At 33.2% G+C, this 19723-nt stretch overlaps 1 protein-coding gene across 1 annotated transcript in view; it reads left to right on the forward strand.

Annotated features, from left to right (window-relative positions):
• Window positions 1–19723, forward strand: part of LOC106118090 (neural-cadherin) — a 125619-nt gene that overhangs the window by 57174 nt on the left and 48722 nt on the right. Inside the window, exon 2 of the mRNA XM_013312646.1 lies at window positions 11038–11181. Coding sequence (XP_013168100.1) covers window positions 11038–11181 — 144 coding nt within the window. The remainder of the gene's footprint in view (window positions 1–11037; window positions 11182–19723) is intronic.

Consider the following 19723-nt stretch of genomic DNA (forward strand, 5'->3'; position numbering starts at 1 on the left):
CTGCCTAGCACAGCAGCGTTGTGGAATGATCTGTCCTCGGTGGTATTTCCAAACCGCTACGACTTAGGGTCCTTCAAGAAGCGAGCTTATCACCATGTCAAAGGCCGGCAACGCATCTGCGATTCCTCTGGTATTGCTGATGTCCATGAGCGTCGTTGAACACCTAGGTGTTCCCGCTGCTCGTTTGCTCCCTTCTGTTATAAAAAAATCTCTATTTTTATAGTGGAACAGAATGCAATGAGTATACTTATATGCCTCCACTGTTGTTTGTTTCCTTATCTTTGAGGAAATCCCGCGATAGTTAATGAAGTAACATTTTTCTTAGGTCCTTAAGCAACTAAAATACGTGCCTTTCCTTCAAATAAATTTACCCGGGAGCGTAAGTTACAATTAGTAAAAACACACAAGAACAATGTTAATCAGTCAGCCGGCTACTTGTTTTTATTTACACGTGTATAGAATTTATAGGCTCGACCTTCACGATGTGGACGTATATGACCTGACGATGTGTGCGAAATATTGTAAAGCCAGGCTAAATAAAAAGAGACTGGTCATTGATAATGTCTTTTTAAAATTTATGCAATTTGTAAACTTAACTCTGGGTTCGAGTGCCTATCTTACTAATATAAATACGATTATTATATGGATCGACGGATGTTCGTTAGAGGGCTACATCTACAGAACGGCGGAATGGACCGTGCAAATTTAGCATGGATGTAGAAAATAGCCTAAAAGAATACATAGACTTCTAAATTTTTTTTTTACTTTCGCGCGAATAGAGGCGCGGTCGAAAGCTTGTAGTGTCATCACAATCAAAATCCAAAGTACAAAATACTAAACTGATACAATTTTAAGGTAAGCAGATTTTAAATTTATGTGGAAAGCAATCAACTGTACACCCCATCGGCTTGAAGACAAAACGGAAGCTTCGACTTTGTAAAATTTTCAAGTACCGACCCAGTTTACAACTAATTTTTTTTATAGAACTGAACCTGTCTAAAATAAATATTATAAAATAACATTTAATTTTTGAGGCATTTTACCAAAATATTCAACCGTAGGTACTATTCCAGATGAAACAAAAAAATTATAAAGCCAAAACTTATTATAATTAACGTAAAAAGGTCTCACATTTTTTAATCTAATTAACACCGGGTTAAATATAATGTCAAATATTACCAACCGTACAATAAACATAGAAAAAAATGGAGTTGAAATATTTTAGGCGTTTATAAGCTTCTGCTGCTTTTAAATGTAATCGAGTATATTCTTTTTATCTTTAACTGAGAACTGCTTTATACATATGTAATTTTATATACTTTAGAAAAATATAAAAAAGTTTGAAAGTAGCGCTAGTGATTGAGACATTAGAAGCATAATGTTAATGTGGTTTGGACATCACATAAACAAAAATGTAATGAGATTGAATCTGGATTGCTACAAAGTTAGAGGAAGGTCATACAAAGTATGAATGGATTGTGTGAATTCAGATATGATGGTTGATAGAAATGTAGATTAGTACATAATATGCTGACCCTCCGTAAGGATGAAGACAAGTTGATAATAATGATACTTTTTAACATTATGAAATAATGCATTGTATAATAATATATTACATATAATATATAACAAATCGTAGTATCCATCTGTTAGTAGGAGCATTGGTAACTTTAGATCGGTTGCATGTTTTGTCTCAACACGGAGCGCTCGATGATATCGACTCGAGCGAGCTTTTATTAATGTTTCCTTTCGAAAACGATCAATGCTCAGTTGCTCCCGCTTAACAATGATTTACAATCTCCCTCGTTGACAATTCCACGAACTGTGTCTTTTCAACTCTCGACATTGACGATTCTACTTCTTTGATAGTTGTTAGTTGCAATGAAACGATTACGATCAAATCATAACTTACTATTCAGATTAGAACTAACTGAAACTTTAACCATTTATGACGAACTGAAATTTAGGTCAATTCTTTCTTGAAAGATATCTGATAAAATGACTGGCTTAATTTGATATAAATTAGTAAATGACTGTTGTAATTAAAATAATAATTATTATTTTTATTAGACGCTGACTTAGTTTTAGAATTAGTGCAAGGTCTCTACTTTCTCTCTCTTCATTCGCTTGGTGTGATTTTAAAAGTAGAACATTTTTAATTAGCATAATTAAAAAAAAAAACATTTCAAATTTTTATTCATATGCGTTGCAATTAAAATTATATGTCGCACGCTGATATAGATGCGACGGAGAAAGACGACTACTTCACAAAGTCGAACTAAAAGAACGAAATGAAATACGAGCCGGTGGAGAGGCAATACAGATGGAATCTAAACTGCAAGCGCATAGTGTATCCCGTTTTCAAAGCTTTTTCTTTTTAATTCTGTAATGTACAGGGAAGAGAGAAATTACTGACTTATGTGAATGAAGGAATGTAAGATACGTTTCTTTAAACACTATATTTCATTCGTCGTCGCAAAATGATAGACATTTTCATTAGTCTCGCTAAATAATTTCAAATATATAGAGGATGACCAAAGCATTCTCTCAATAGTGTATAAAATATACTTTGTACAGTCAGCTGTAAAAATGTATACATACAAAAAGCTTTAAGAAGCTTGCATACGTCTTTGGTTTTAAAAGTATTATATGTATCCACGCGTCCGTCCATGCTTACCATGAATACTATATATTATTGATGAATACGTGTAAACGTATTTTTAAAACAGAACTTGTATAAGTATCTAAAATTTTATAAATGTATACATATTTATACAGCTGACTGTACAAGGACACCTTAAATGTTTCTGGTAAATTATAAACATATACGTATCGTGCTTTTTCAAAGACAGTGTAAGGGGGGATATCAATATCTTTTGTATAAATGTTTCCGCATTGAAAATTCACAGATAATCGAAATATCAGAGTATCAAATCTATTGTACATTAGCACAAATTCAATGTAATATGACCATTTTGCTCTATTTGTAGAGTTATTGTGGTGATATCAAAAGCTAGTTACTTTATCCTCGAGCTTGTATTGGCTATGTGGGTGATCTAATTTTCTAATACCAAGAATCTATTGAATCTAAAACACATACGTGAATGTTGTATTATTCAACGCTATCTACATCTCTGGCGGTACATTGATATGAAGCTCAACGCTTAAGTACAACATATATGTCAGTTTGTTACTATACAAACAACAAAAATTAATTTTCTCGAGTGAACTCTAGTAGGAATTAATATTTGCGTAGGCAAGTTAATTCTCATAAGTTCGCATTTCTATTTGTCAATGCAAATAAGAATTGCATAACTAGCGATCGCTCGCGACTTCGTCAGCGCAGAATTAAAAAGTATCCTATATTATGTCGAAGTTTCTTAGCTACTTTTCTGTCCCACTACACACTGGTTCTAGCCATTCCGGAGATTACACGAAACAAACCCGGCTTTGCTAACACACATACAGACAAACAAACAGAAAAAATTAAACAAAAATATTTTTTTTATTAACTTCGCAAATATTGAATTTTTATAGTGCCTTTAAAGTCGTCTTGCTCCGTTATAATAGAATTGTTGATAAAATAAGTCTTTCAAAAACACTTTATTGCATTGCCATAAAAAACTAATCACCACAAAATAAGCGATAATTGAATTAATAATGTAAATATTATTTTGTAAATCTGGCGTGGCCATTCATTATGGAAGCGTGTCAAGTATGCCCCTGGCAAGTGGGAACACACGGTTTTTTATTTGGTTTGGTCAACTAGTGGCAACTACGTACGTGCTTATTGCATTTTCCTAACAACGCAATAAGTTCACTATCAAATGCCGTAATATTAAATCTATTTGAAGCGATAAATAATTACTCTGATGATATATTTACAATTATACTTATCTTACTAATGTAATGAATGTGAAGGTTAAGTTGGATAGATGGATAGAAGGATAGTTGGATGGATAGATAGTTATCTTCTTTAAATGGCATCTTCAGAACTACTGCACAGATTCCCGCTGAAATTTGGTGTATATGTAGAGCATAGTCTGGAAGAGCACGTAGGCTACTAAATAAGCTCCTTTTTAACTCTGCGACGAAGTGGCGGGCATCATCTAGTTTTATTATAATTGAAGATTTATATTACAGCTTCCGTATAGCAGAACGATGTACTCTAGTTTCGTGCAGAATTGCCAAAATAATTTGGGAGACATGTATAATATGTAGGCTAGATGGCCGGCCCTCGTCTTGAAGTGGTGTCGCGAACTATGCTACAAACCTCTTACAGTGAAGGACGCTCGTGCATGCGGGAGAAACCTGATATTGTTATTTAATACTCGAGCCCGTACGTATATGTCGATGACGTCACAAGAATGGGGACTCAAGCTGTACGAAGGATAAACTAATCTTCATATTACGCCCAACAAACTTATAGACAAAAGATAGCTGGAACCATTGTTATAATGAAAACTTGAACCTTATTGTGGTAAGCTTCTGCGGTAGAAGCAGCCATACAAAAACAGTTTTTTTTTCAAAGAAGATTAGAAGGAATTACATGTATGTATGTTTTACTACGATTACGACAGAAAAGTAAAATTCTTAGTCAAATTGTACATTGCTCATTTCATTTGTTTTTAAAATTTATAAGTGCCCATTTGCACCGGCGCTTTTTATACGTCACGTTAAAACTCAACGTCAGCGGCTTTCAAGCGATGTACGCTTTAAAATAACTGTTGTTTCCTTCACTCTTTTAACACTTTTAAAAGTGCTGCCGTATGAAATGCATTTCTATCGAACGATATTTTAACGCGCGATAGAAAAGCGCCCATGCGAATGAAGAGTAGGGATTATTTTTTAATAAACCAAACATTATCTATAGTAATTCCGCTTATAAAACGTGAAACCTATATCGGCAATTGACTAAATAACTTTGTTTTAATCAAACAAATTTGTGCCTTTATTTTCTGTACTAATACACCAGCAAAATAGTTTATTGCAGTGGTTATAAAATAGACAAAGATCAGTTAAATTTTCTACTTTTAGAAGTCGTTACAATCATTTTTAAATGGTTATTCATAGCAATAAAATTTCATTTCTAACTCACGCGATATACCTATTTTATAAAACGTATAAAATTACGATATTCTGATGAATTTAACGAGGTATAGAGGATAAAGCGCAGAACTTCCTAAGAAGCCAGTTGGATTGTCGCCAACTCTACTATCTATAAATATTATCATCTGTACAGAATTTATAAAGAATGTCGACTTTATTATAGCTAGCATGAATAACAATTGAGACGTAAACGACATAATTGATCATGTTACATTTTATTTTATAAATATAATATACGATGTAAAATATTTTTTTTAACCATAAGGTAGCAAACCAGCTAGCGTCCATCTGAAATCGCTGGAATACCGAAGCGACCGTTGCCCATAGACGTTGACTTACTTAACTTAAAGTACTATGTCCTCGTAGTAGAGCAGAGGGCGTCCACAGTGCGCTGCCAGTTGGGCTCTATCTTGGGCTCTGCGTTTCGTCTCGAGCCATGTCAGCCTAATTGCCTTCATGGCGGAAGCTACAGAGCGCCGCCAAGTTTGTTTAGGACGGCCACGTCTTCTTGTTGCCCATAAACATACGCAATAGCATATTCTTGGCTACCTTTAATAGACAATAATTCATTTATAAACTGAAAAAGAATATATATATTTTTTTAATTTACAGCAAAGTTACTTAATTAAAGCAATTTGAAAATTATAATAAACTTATGCCCTTAATGAATATCTTATAAATGTCATCAATATTTTTAGTCTTCGTAATTTCTTAATGAAACTTATTTCATTAACAGCCAGCCAATATTGACATTATGAAGTTATTTAAAGCAACGTACAAACAGCTTTTATAAAGTCAGAAAAGTTTGGGCTACATTTATTAATTTTAAGGGAAAAATTATTAGCAAAATAATGTGATGAAATAGAATGAACGAAGGGCCTAGCACGAATATTTGCGTCTCGCACCTTCGTAACGTCATTGACAAAATATATCACAATGTGTATGATATTTGTTGTTACGAAGAACGGGGAAATTATGGAATTCAGTTTTTGGCTACAATTTTTTAATAAATGATTGAAATAAACAAATATATTAATTATTATTTAAATTAAATGATTGCGAATAAATCTTCAAATTGGTAATTTCCGTCTTCTGACTTACAATATACCTATTTATTTCCTCAGCCGTAATAAATTCGTGGTGCCTTGGGAAATTTACAAAATGAGTTCAGTATTTAAATGTTCTGAATTTATGAGATTAATTTAACCTTAGCGAAAGGTCCAGACTCCATACGTGTTTTTGAAATAAAAAATACACTGACCTTATGCCCTTGTTTCATAACAATTCTTTTATTTTAAACAAACCTTAGCCGCAATGTATATTTAATTTAAAAAAGATTCCAATTGTTTAAGGTCACACACAGAGACTTTTTTATGGTCAGAAATTATATAACATGACTTTTCTTGATAGCTATGTATATAACCCTTCTATCTATGTTAGTCACTCCTGTCCCACATATATAAAATCATGTTTTTGTATCTTACTAATATAAATGCGAATGTTTGGATGGATAGATGTTTGGATGTTTGTTTGAAAGTGGCACAGATGTAGAACATAGTCTGGAAAACACATAGGCTACTAATATTTTTTTAATACCGCGCGGACGGAGTCGCGGGCGACAGCAAGAACTTTGTAATAGCAATAAGAATTAATAAATAAACATGGCAATCAAACATCGAAGATTTCAATTTCCTTCATATAGGGATTGCTAGAGAAAAATATAAGTTCCCAACAAATAACTCCATGATACAATATTAGAGAAAATCAGTCCACCGAATTATATGGCATAATAGAATTCATGAGGGGAATAAGTTCCGGGTAAGCAACCCTCATAAATTTGTCGTTGTCGGTTTTCGACGGACGCAAGCCTTCTATTGGGACCAGATGTGAAGTGCTGTGGCACACTGGAAATGACCGCTCATACACACCGCTAAAGGCCTTGGGGAAATCTCAAAACGATTTGCGATCTCCGCCGCTTTCCGTGTATTTTCGATTTGCGATTCAGATACTATTAAAAGCATGACGTTCATTTTTTCATAAAGGCTTTTCAGTGTATAAAATTGTAAAGCTCGCTTTTCCAAGGATTTTTAAAATAAATTATTTATTCACAGAGTTTATGATGAAATAAATTAGTTATTGTGAAAATTCTATCAATAAACGAAGGTTTTTTTTGTTATATTCTAATAAAATAACTACCATTAATATACATTGATTTGTCTAGAACAACCAATTCTATGTTTTCAATCGTCTTAAATCATACTTTCATGCTTTATATCCTACTGTAATGTGAAAGTTTGGATGAATGGATGGCTATATTTTTAATCCTCTTCCTGAGGTACCTCTCCGACTAACGAAGGTTGGCGATCAGTTCTACATATTTTCTCTTATCCCTTGCGAGGCGAAATAGTTGGGCGCCACTCGCAACCCCGGTCCACACTCGAATGTTGCGCAACCAGGACTTCTTTCTGCGACCAACACTCCTTTTACCAGGAACTTTTCCCCGTAAAAGGAGTAATATTTTTAATGTATATTCAAAACGGATTAACAGATCTCGGTTTAATTTAGCAAAGATTTATAACAGAATTAAACAAAACGCTACTTATTTTATTTTTGTTCAGCGCTCATGGTATCGGTGGCAATACTCAACGCAACGAACGTAATATACTTAGGTAACAATAAAATAGAGAAAAGTGTAATACATAATGTAATAAAATTTTAATGCCACACGCAATTTATATGAGTTTAGTTTCCTTGGCTCAGGAGTATTAGTAACAGGGTCGAGTAGCTCAGATTAAATGGACGATTTTTGAATCGAATCATTAAAACTTACGAACTTTTCATACAGTTTGAATCGTATGGATTGTGTGATGGAAGGCGAACTTAGCAATCCGCGTCATATCGATTCGAGTAAGTAACTACTAACTAGTAAGTACTAAAAACTTAACAATTAAAATAAGATGCGGTATTCGATTACGATTCGAACGCTCACTTAAATTTATTTAAAGGTTTTAATAATAGAATAGATGGAACAAAAATAATTAAACCCACTCATATTACAACTGAAGGACTTGACGAGATGATTGATCAGTTGAAGGGTCGAGTGGAGTTCAAATAAGATTGTTGAGACGGATTACTAATGCTGGCTGCAAAAACCTAAAGATTGTTGTATACAATTCTGAATTCAGTATTCAACAAAATGTGCTTCAATCAAAATATGAATTACTGGCAGCTAATAGCTCTATACTAACATGTAGATACGAAAAAATCTTTTTTTCCGAGCATGAAAATCTATTTAAATAGAAAAACAAAGGAGTTACGTTACCAGTTGGAATAAATCTGAGACTGGACTATTATAGAATTCCAGTGAAGCGTGTTGTAGCTTGTATTGTAGCATCTTCTACAAAAATGTATCACTTTATCACGCCGCATTTAACGTTAGTAAGCGACGCAACTCTACGATGTTTCGCAAAACGCTTTTCAGATTTCATTCAGCTCCGCCGTGTAAAGCGACATCTGTTTACTTTCTAGATATAACTGTGGTAGGAGATATCTTTTTATTTTTATTTTTGTATATTTTATGTATATATTGGTATATATTGTTTAAATGAATGTTGTACATTAGCTGATCTATATTAAAAAGTATTATAAAAAAATCTAACAAGCTTACATATGCTACGTCGGCTTCCTACCCTTGACAAGCCACGCTATGCACGTTTTTCCTTTCCACTATGTTCACTCGTTGATAAAGAATTTCATTAACGTCGCAACGGCCTTGTGAATGTGTCCCGAGGATTCGTTTCCGAGACATTTGCAAGCCAATGGACTTTGCTGCTTACTAGAATCTGATAGAAATCACTTTTATTCATAGTATGTGGTATATTATGATTATATTTGAACGTGAAAACTTTTGTTAGAGTAAAATAGTATTAATATTTTAACTTGAAATAAGAGGTAAGAAGTCGGACCAATTAAAACAGCGGTAAAACAATTTCGTCGAAAATTTATCGTTGATAAAACTCTGAGCGCCCTAAGGTACTTGGAAAGTTGCTTGTGGCATCGTTAAGCCTCTTTAAACCGCTGATTAGTTTGTATAAAAGTCCTTTTAAGACTTTAAATTTCAAAAACTTTAAACTTGCTTTTAAAAATTCATTTCGCCTCAACTACTAATGAATTTTTTAGCGGATAGAAATCACATCACTATATTTTAGTATATATTTTTAAAGTAAAATGTCGCAACATTTTATACTTCGTAGTCGTAAAGTTGATATACCCATGTACTATGACTAGACCGACATTAATTAATCTTAATTTAAAACTAAAAAGTTTAAATAAACGGCTTCAATTTAGAAAAAAACATAAATTGCACGAAAAAGAAAATAACAATACTGACCTTTTTATTGTAATAAAACAGTACCATAAATAATAAAAAAAGTAATTAAAAAATCAAAAAAAAAAGTAATGAAGAACATCGTGTTTTTTTCACAAGTAATACTTTTATGTTTACCTAAATCTCGAATTACTTTATTCCATATAAGCAGAAGCTTTATATTTGCGTATTTTAATTCGTTTGCTTTGTTCCAGTAACTCGTTACTGTTTAGATATACCGTACCAATGAGTACAATTGCTTTGCTATTGTGTATAAACTTTATTCGTTGTCCCGACCGCAACAAGCTTTATGTCCTGGACACATGGTCTGTATCACAGCAATACAATCACGAAGTATCTGTATATTTTCTAATAAAGCTGTCGGACATTCTGTTCAGTCGAGCGCTAATTTATCATTGTTAAACTTTGCATCAAACCGAAGCAATTTCCGTTCAGATTCTTTTTTTAGATTGCTCGAATGGATTTAGATTAGAATTCGTTTAAATGTTCTATTAAGATTGAATTTTTAAGTGTTACCAGATGACGTCTTTTGCGTAATTTAAATGATTAATGAAAAGTAGTATTGCAACTCATAATATAAATATAATTGCTCAAATATGCCAATAATTATTGTTCATAGAAATAAATCGTTATACATTTAAAGAACAATAGTTATTCGCGGTATTAACATTTAATATTTATTTCAGAACATTTCAATTCAATTATCGTAACTGAAGTCCCTAACTACATAATTACCGATGTCATTCAAATGTATTAACCGCAATATTATCAACTCCATTTACTTTGATATATAAACACGGTTTAACACTCACGTATATTCGTCCGGTGGCGGCACCGACTAGTTTAGAGCCCATCGGAGACCCTTCATCAGGATGAGTGGTACTGGTATTATTTCGCGGACGCGGCCCATCGCTCACTGCGCGCCTACGCTCTTAGGACGCGTCTTGAGGGGGCGGGGGGCGCGGGTTGCGCCGGCGTCGTCGACGATGTTGATACCAAAGCGTCGATGGTGTTGTTGTTCAAGTTTCTAGTCGGTGCCGCCACCGGACGAATATATGTGAGTGTTTAGCCGTGTTTATATATCAGTTTAGTATAATGTCTCACGAAAGTTTGAATAATTTAATAGCAATCCATTTACTTTCTTTAACGTTTCCCATTGGGCCGTTCGGCAACCAATAATTCATCAAGTTATTACTACTCCATCGTACAAGTCAATACGAAAACCTCTTAAATGATATTCCAAAATAAATACGTCACTATTCAACACCATGCACATACAATCACTTTCTCAGATAGAAGACGATTAATTGTAGTTTTTTTGTGATTGAGCGGTGTGCCTTGAAGAGGCATTTACAGCTTCACCGGGTGGTGGCCGGGCGCAGATGGCGCTTAGCCTGAACCTCGTTTAAGAGTAACAAATCTCGAGGGCTCCCCAGGAGCATTGGCTGTGGCTATTACTTAGTTAATGTTACCGGATTGGGCGACAAATGAAGATGATAAAATGTAAAGGAGTAAAAATTTTTATTATTTTTTTGTTTCAGTGACGAAGTTCATCCGCATTGGCATCGCTGACAAGAATGATAACCCTCCATACTTCGACAAGGAGCTGTACGAAGCAGAAGTGGACGAGAATGAAGACATTCAACACACTGTACTCACCGTCACCGCCAAAGATCACGATGAATGTAAGTAGTAGTTTTTTATATTCACGGTTCACAGGATGTTAATTTATTTCACAGGTTTTATAAATAAATGTGTAAAGCCATGTACACTCGTTTTTAAAATGTGAATCTTAAACTTATTCGATTCGCATATTTACTATAGATAGGCTACAGTCAGCCGCGTTTCTTTATTATTTTTAGATTACTGATTGTAACATCCTGTATATGACCATCGATTTAATTGAAAGTTTAGGATAGATTTTCTGTATGATAATTTAAAAATCAATAATATCGAAATCATTGTGTCAACATCTGCGTCGAATTTATCTAGCTGATTAGTTATGGGTTAAATTTCACGTACTACGTTTGTGTAACATTTGAATTAACTCCGTTTTATTCGAAGTAGGGCAACCCAGATCCAATGTTTATCATTCGAAGTGAAACTGTAGATTTGATGTTTAAATAAGATAAATGTTAGCTTTACCTACTGGCAAAACTTATATCGATCGCACTTCACAAATCATATCCAATATCGCTTCTAAAGTGTACTGAAACTTGCAGACTCGTTTACCGAAGTGTCATAAAGCTCTACTAAACTGGAGTAAACAGTCGATAAATTGTAAAACTATCGCCTCGAGGATTCGGATATCTTCCACTTCTAGAGAATGAGATATTGATAAAAAGTTGCCGACATAAAATACGGTGTGAAATGCTTGAAAAACGAAAGATGAAAATAGGATTGTATTTTCAACTTTTTATTATATTATAATTAACATATACTACATATAACCAAGTACTTGTATTATCTTATATATAAAATTCTCGTGTCACAATTTTCGTTCCAATACTCTTCCGAAACGGCTTGACCGATTCTCATGAAATTTTGTGAGCATATTGAGTAGATCTGAGAATCAGCCAACATCTATTTTGAATCCCGCGCGGACGGAGTCGCGGGCGACAGCTAGTTACATATATATTTTAATAATAAATCTTTGTATCCTTTAATTATTTCAAGTTTTGAGTAGGCTCGTTAATTACTATAAAATATTTATTCGGAAACAATACTTTTATAGCGTTTCGTTTTAATTGAAGGCATAAACTTTACGACTTACATTTAATGAAATTGACGATGAGCTGAATGATTGCATCACGTCGTAAACTGAAGCTATAAAACCAAGTTTCAATATAGTGAACAAGTCCGATTTAATCAGTGCTATGACAGACAGGAATTAGTGCCCTCGAAAATCCGTCCGTTGATCAAAAACTAAAGCTCGTTATCCAGTGCTAGCGATAACCATTTTCTTCGTCTAACGATACCGGTATCCATTTTCTTACTATAAAAAATATAGAACGGTAATTTATTATTATCCTGCATTTTACTAATATTATAAATGCGAACGTTTGGATGGATAGATGGATATTTGTTTGAAGGTATCTCCAGAATGGCTGAACGGATCTCGATGAAATTTGGCATACATATAGAACATAGTCTGGAGGAACTCATAGGCTTTACTAATTATGTTTTTTTTCACAACTTTAACTATAATAATATTAAGTAATTTAAATAAAATCTAATTATTTCTTTAGTTATGCTGTGAGGACATTTTTTAATTCTTTTAAATATTCAAATTTCCAACCGGCCTACCTCATAATAAAAAGCCAAAGTAATTAATATTCCTGTCAACTACCTTTTCATATTCTTATTTAACTAGTTTCATAAAACATTACTCGAATATTAATTTGTGTGTATTTAATGTTTAACCTCAAAATACATGTTGACAAGTTCAACCTCGCCGTAATGAATAACTATGAAATTCGTTTTATATTTATTAGGTCATGTTTACATGAGATTTTAACGCCCATTTCACTTGCTTACAAATTATTTTCATTGGATTTTTTTAATTATCCACAATTTTTTTTTAATCTGTCGGAATATTTATGTTTGCAATCGGTATATTTTTTCATGAGTATACTTTTGTAAAGGAATTCATTGTTTCCTCATTTCCTTTCCATTTCGATATGGATTTGATTAAGAATGTTTCTCAATAACAACCATTTCGCCGATACAAACACTTGTAACGGTATAATGGTTCTCCTTTTAAAGCAGGATATTAAATGTTCTAACAAATACATATTTCTTTTAAGTATTTTTAAGAGGAACGAAATTTAACATTTCAATACTTTGTTTTTATTGTATTTTTTTCACCAAAATTATGTGAACAAAGTATCCAGAGTTTACTGTTTACTTGTTACTTGAAATTATAATTCTTAGCCAAGCCAAATGTTCTATTTGCTACTTACCCACGAGTTAGTCAGGGCAGATTTTAAAAAAGTTATATGCCATGCATCAGCTCTACCTTCCCGTTTAAGGCTAGCCAAAATCGTTCAGCTATTTTGGAGAATACCCAGGACAAATGACTTTCGGTAAAGGCACACAGACCGAAAATCAAAATTTCTAAAATTGTTTTTCGTTTTCAGCAACGTAAATACATCAAGTATAGGAAATATTTTTTCTTTAAAATGTTTTCAATCTTACAATTAATCCAATTTCATTAATATTATATGAATAGATAAATAATTTTGTTAGCGTTTCGAAAATCTCCACATGAGCGACAAGCTCTTATTACTTATTACCATGATTTTATCTATAAGTTTGATTGTTTACTTAATAAATTATTTTAATGAACTATCAAAAGAAGTATAAGGTAGGTAGTAACTCATCATTATACTTTGGTAATTCCTTGTAGGCACGTCTGATATACTTAGATAGGTTACAGTTACACATGTTCTATTTCACCAAAGTGTCACGCTAACTGAGAGCCAGTTTGGCACATGTATCCAGTACGAAACTTTCTCACGGGAAACAGCTCCGCGTATTACATAACGTATACTACGTACACAGCGGTACGTCGTATCGTGCTCGGCGTTTGATCGATGAGTCCGCACAGTTGCCACGATACATTATATCTTGAAATTTCTCCCTAACACAACGCCCCTCGAACCCCACTTTTATTAAACTTCAACCTCTATGTCATCATGAAGGCCTCCAAGACACAATTTTCTTTAACAGTAATTGTTTTGAACTAAAATTATTTAACAACTTCTACTGTTTGATGATAACAAAAGATAATCGATTTATATCGGCACTTTACGTACAGATTTGTGTTTATTTTGTCATACTACAATGAAAAAATAACTGCGCAGGTTGAATTTATTTTACGTTACAACAAAAAGGAAACAAACGAATCGATTTGTTCACATGTTGTTAATCGGTTCGAATGCGAATAGCAATCGGAAACAATTGCTCACTCGCAATGTAATTCGAATGATCACAGCGCGTGTTCACAAAAGTGTTTGCGGTTCTTCTGAAAAAATAATAACATTTCTCGTCTTTTAACACCCTTGGATTTGTACCAAGATATACAAAAACTCAGTACGTTAAATCGCTTAGCTTTAATGTAAACTCAAAAGTAAATTTTTTAACTATTAATGATTCTCAAAAAATACAATTTTAGAGTTGGAAATTTTCAACGGATAAATTCTGCAGGTTCTCACTAAGTGAAAAGAGCAAAATACCTGTGGCTGTGTCTTCTCAAAGTACGAAAGTCATAATTTATGATAAAGCAATCAAGTGCTCGCTTCAAAGGAGCTAAATTTTATTCATCTGTACAAGTTGGAGTTTCTAGAAGCGTTCAAGGACTCTCCTGCGACGGCGCCCGCCAAATGATTTCCTCCGAGTTCTATTATTTTCGGCTACTTTGACCGGTATCTTCAAATATTTCTTTATCGTTGTTAGCACACTTGTCACATCTCATTCAAAGTTTCCTTCGAGTTGTATTAACATTTCTTATTATAACGGAAGTGTTTTCGACATTTCCAAACGACCCCGTTTAAGATGACAAAATAAATGTCATTGTTTATGTAAGACATATACAACTCCTACAGAATCCTTAACATTACTAAGTAGAACGTAATATTACTGATTTGTATATAAAAAAAAACAATGTGCTTTTAGTTTCAATACAACAAAATCACATAAAAGGTGATATTTTTTGTCTTAAAACGAAAACATTCAAGATTTTTATTATTAAGAATCTACGGAAGTCGGCCTTTTCTTCAGTCGGTTCCCTTGTGGGACAGACGACGAGACTTCGTAAAAAATATTAGAAACGATTTTCAAGACTGTCAGCCACTCGGTTACAATTCCAGTAGAGTTAAGATATATAAATATAATCTAGAGTGTGCAATATTTATACGTCTAACACTGAACACTCATAGATATATGCATTAGAATAATAGTTAGCACTTGTATTAACCCCCTAACAATGGGTTTCTGTGACCAAAACCTCCGTTTAAAACATGTTGTTATCTCTATTTTATAAAAGCTAATGACAGAGATGTAATTAAGTTTGTTACAGATATTATATTTTGACATCATAAACCAACAATAAATTAATAATCATAAAAGATAATATGAAATAGACATGGTTTATGAAATGATTCAAATCTACAAAAGTATAGTAAATTTTCACTAAGATTATTTTAAGAATTTATTTTGTTGTAACTTTCAGACAGGCCTAAAATTTAGTCCTTCCCACCCTTTTTCTCATAAGGAAAGGATGGGAAGTGGAAGTGGACTTCCCGGATGAGAGGATGCATGGAAGGGCAAAATATTATCTTTATGTGCATCCTCTCCTCCGTCGATTAAAGGTAGGCAACGCATATGCAATTGCGTATGTCCATGGGTAACGGTCACTTCGCTATTTCAGCGATTTCAGGTGGCCGCTCGCTCGTTTGCCACCTTATGATATAAAAAAAGTACTGAGTCGACAGTAACATTGAATAATGACAAATAAAAGTAACGAGCATGTATATTTAATTAAAGAAAGTTTCAAAAATATTTTATTAAATCTTACGTTGAGTACAAATGATGTTTGAGCTCGCACCCTAGCATTGAAATATTAAATTCAGCACCCACAATGAAATTAAATTTTCTCATTATTATTAGTTCCGTATATAAATACGGTACTCTGTGGAGTATTTCTTGTCATTTCCTTTGATCCTTTGATCTATTGTTACATGCAAAACGTTCGACTTTGATTTTATATGAAAATTACTTTGAATTTCAAATTAAATCTTGAATATGAATTTGCAAATTTTGCGAAACGAAAAATAGCGTTTTTCATTTCTTAACATGTCCTTTCATATGTCAATTAAAGGCAGAAATATTAAAAATGATTAAATTAGCAAATACAGTTAGTCGCTGTTTAGTTAAACACGCATTTTAACCATTTGACCGCCTGTGATTGCCATATCATAATTATGATCTGCCAAAAATCCGCGCTCGCTAGATTCTGGTAAATTCTATTATGAGCATGCCTATGAAGCCATAAAAGGGTTGACATATTATGTTAAAGCTAATATGCAAACAAAGAGATGGGAAGATGACTTACCGAAGGGGTGGAGAAGATTAGTCCGGGACAAGGAACTATGGAAAAATCTAGGGGAGGCCTATGTCGAAGGGCATCCTGCCAAAGCAACTGGAAGCTGAAAATAAAGCCATAATGTTTTTTTTTTCTGTTTAAAAAAGTAGTTTAGTTTATGGCAATTTATAGTTTAGTAAAAGCCTATCTTAACTTATCTTATGTTATTAAATTAAACACTAAGTTTTTACCATAAGTTTAAAACAAAAATTAATTACATACAGGTAAATGAAAGTTTTATAGGTGATACGATACATATTGTTGTCTCTCACATTCTCTATGAAAAAACCTGTGATAACAATATATTTTGTATCAATGTTTCCAATAGTTCGGCATATAGTCTCCTGCTGCAGCGCTAATTAATCACGACAACAATTTAAGCGCTTATCTCTGCGAACTTGTTCAACTACCGAATTGTTCTTGTCAAGTTTGGTTTGTAGAGATAGTCGCCGTTTAACCGCGCTGTTATACGGCCGAAGAGTAAATTCTCAGCTCGAAATTTGTGTACTTTCCTAGTTATTTAGTCACTTCTCACCGCAACTGAAAATTGTTAGATAAACTCGACGGAAGTGTGAAACTTGCCTAAATTTAATTCAACTCTGTCTCAAGTTTAGATTTAATTGGACAATTATTACCTACCTAAATCAGATACCATTGATAGCCTAGAAGGGCTAGCAAACCTAGCTAGGCTATCTAACATCCAACTGGGTTCCGATGTCAGCTTTCTTTCAATATATCTGTACCATTTATATAGAAAGAAGGCGTACATTTATTTTTAAATTAATAATATTTTTACAAAGCAGTGGACCTTCAAGCAAAAAACCATTTAATACTTTTGTATTTGACATTTTTGATAAATTAACGTGAAAAGATTACTGTGAAATCTATTTAAACGAACATTTTTCTAAAAGTAATTTGTCTATTTGCGATCATTATACTTGACCTCAAAGCATAAAATAAAATTGCCACTTAACGTATAATTTATGTCTGAATCATGTAATAAATTAATTAAAGGAGTACGTAGACCTTAACATAAGTATTTTTCAAGTCTTGGTTTCTTTTAGGCATAATTGCGAAGGTTATATCGAATAGCAATTTCGTGAAGGGTCATTGCTTTTTATAGATTTATTCTGAATTACCTTAATTATACTTATGATTTGTAACATAACGGTTTAGGTAGCAGATTGCCTGAAATATTTAGCCCATAGTTAAGTAAATTTAGACACAATTTAACAGAGAACTGAAAGTAAACGTTGTCTATTCTAAAACAGATATTTCACGATCATTACACAGCGGTCGTTAGTCTAATGAGTGGGGATACGGTTTACGAGTGCTTGATTTTAAATGTTACTAAATTACACGATACGTTTTCTTTAGGGTTAAATAATGTTTAATTGGATGTAAGGGGAGTTACGTCGTTTCGTAAAGCTAACCGCACAGACGCTTATTTATGTTTAATGCTTCCTTAATAATTAAAGGAAAAATTCTGAAGAACTTCTTTAATAAAAACGATTTATTGACTTATTCTAGCAATGTTAGTACAATAGTTAGTAATTGCTACAATTAGAAGATACAAAGGGATCATATATTTAATACCTAGATATTGCTCGCGACAGTCCACTCAGAATTAAAAAAAAACTTAATTAGTAACCTGTGTCTTCTTCCAGACTATGATTAACAACTACGTCAAATTTCACATTCATGCAGCTGTTTTAGAGAGACCTCCTAACAAACATCGATCCGTTCCATCCAAACATTTGCATTTATATTTTAATATTAGTAAGGTTTCCTATTTTCTACGTATTTTGAACTTCATGTTTTTAAGTCAACTTAAAAGTGGAAGGTTATGTAGAGCAGCAAAATACCAGTTATTCATATAACGCCAGCGGCTTTGGCGATTGTCCAAATAACAAAGTGTAGCACGCACACCTCAAATTTACTATGTTAAAATCTCTATTTTAGCAAAAAAAAAACTCCCATGAATAAGTATGAATTGCTCTAGATAACTCTAAGTTTTGAAATAAAATAGATATAGAATGGAATGTTTGATTGGAACATAGATTACAGTCGAACAAATTACATTTTCGTTATCTATTTGTATTAGCTATTTGAACGCCCATTTTATTAGTATCGTGATTGTACAATCAGTTTGTTATTTGATATTTGTATAATTAATAATTTGATTATACAATTATAATTATAGAGCGCCGCTGGCTCAGGGGTCAAGTACTTGACTTGCAATCTGCAGGTCCTGGGTTCGAATCCCGACATTTACCAATGTGTTTTTCGATTTTGGATTTACATAAATATTATCCGAAGTACTTACGGTGAAGAAAAACATCGTGATGCAACCTGCACAAATCTGAGAAGAAATTGAGTTGCGTGCACTGGGCCAGCGTGGTTGACTATTGCCTAATCACCCTTAACTCTTAGTAGCCTGATTTACATACGAAAGTGATTTATTTTTAATATTACTGTGTTTGCTTGATACAAAACAATAATGAAATTTGTTTTTCTTTTTTTTAATTTCGTTGGAAAGAATATTATACAACAGTAAAATAGGTACAGCCAACCTATAAAAAACTAATAGTAACGTGAACATTCGGCTTAAAAGATTGGTATCTACATTGAAACTCTAGGCTAGTAAGGGTTAACTTAGGGTATGCTCCGAGCCCCTCGGTGGGGACGTATAGTGAGCTGATGATGATGACAATTACAATTGTACACTCGTTATAATTGTACACTTCAATTATTGGCACCGGAAGCTTTATGTCTATTGCCAGACCGTCAAGCGCCGCTACCGCACCGCCTCAAGCGACGTTAGCTTGTGGACTTTTTTAACTCGATTACAATTTAAACCGGATGTTCGATAGTGCTTCGATATTATAAATCTATATTAAAACGGAAGTTGTGCACAACATAAAGTTATTGTCAGCTTTTCCTGTGTCGTGAAATAGTTTCTATTCTGCACAGATAAGTAAATCTGTCAATGAATTTTCGTACACTAAAATAACTGCGTTTTGCCTCATTTAATACTTTAACAAATAATAGCTCGTATAATTCAATCACCATATAAATAGCAC

Source organism: Papilio xuthus, unplaced genomic scaffold, assembly GCF_000836235.2.
Source record: "Papilio xuthus unplaced genomic scaffold, Pxut_1.1 DF827597.1, whole genome shotgun sequence".
Lineage (NCBI taxonomy): Eukaryota > Metazoa > Arthropoda > Insecta > Lepidoptera > Papilionidae > Papilio > Papilio xuthus.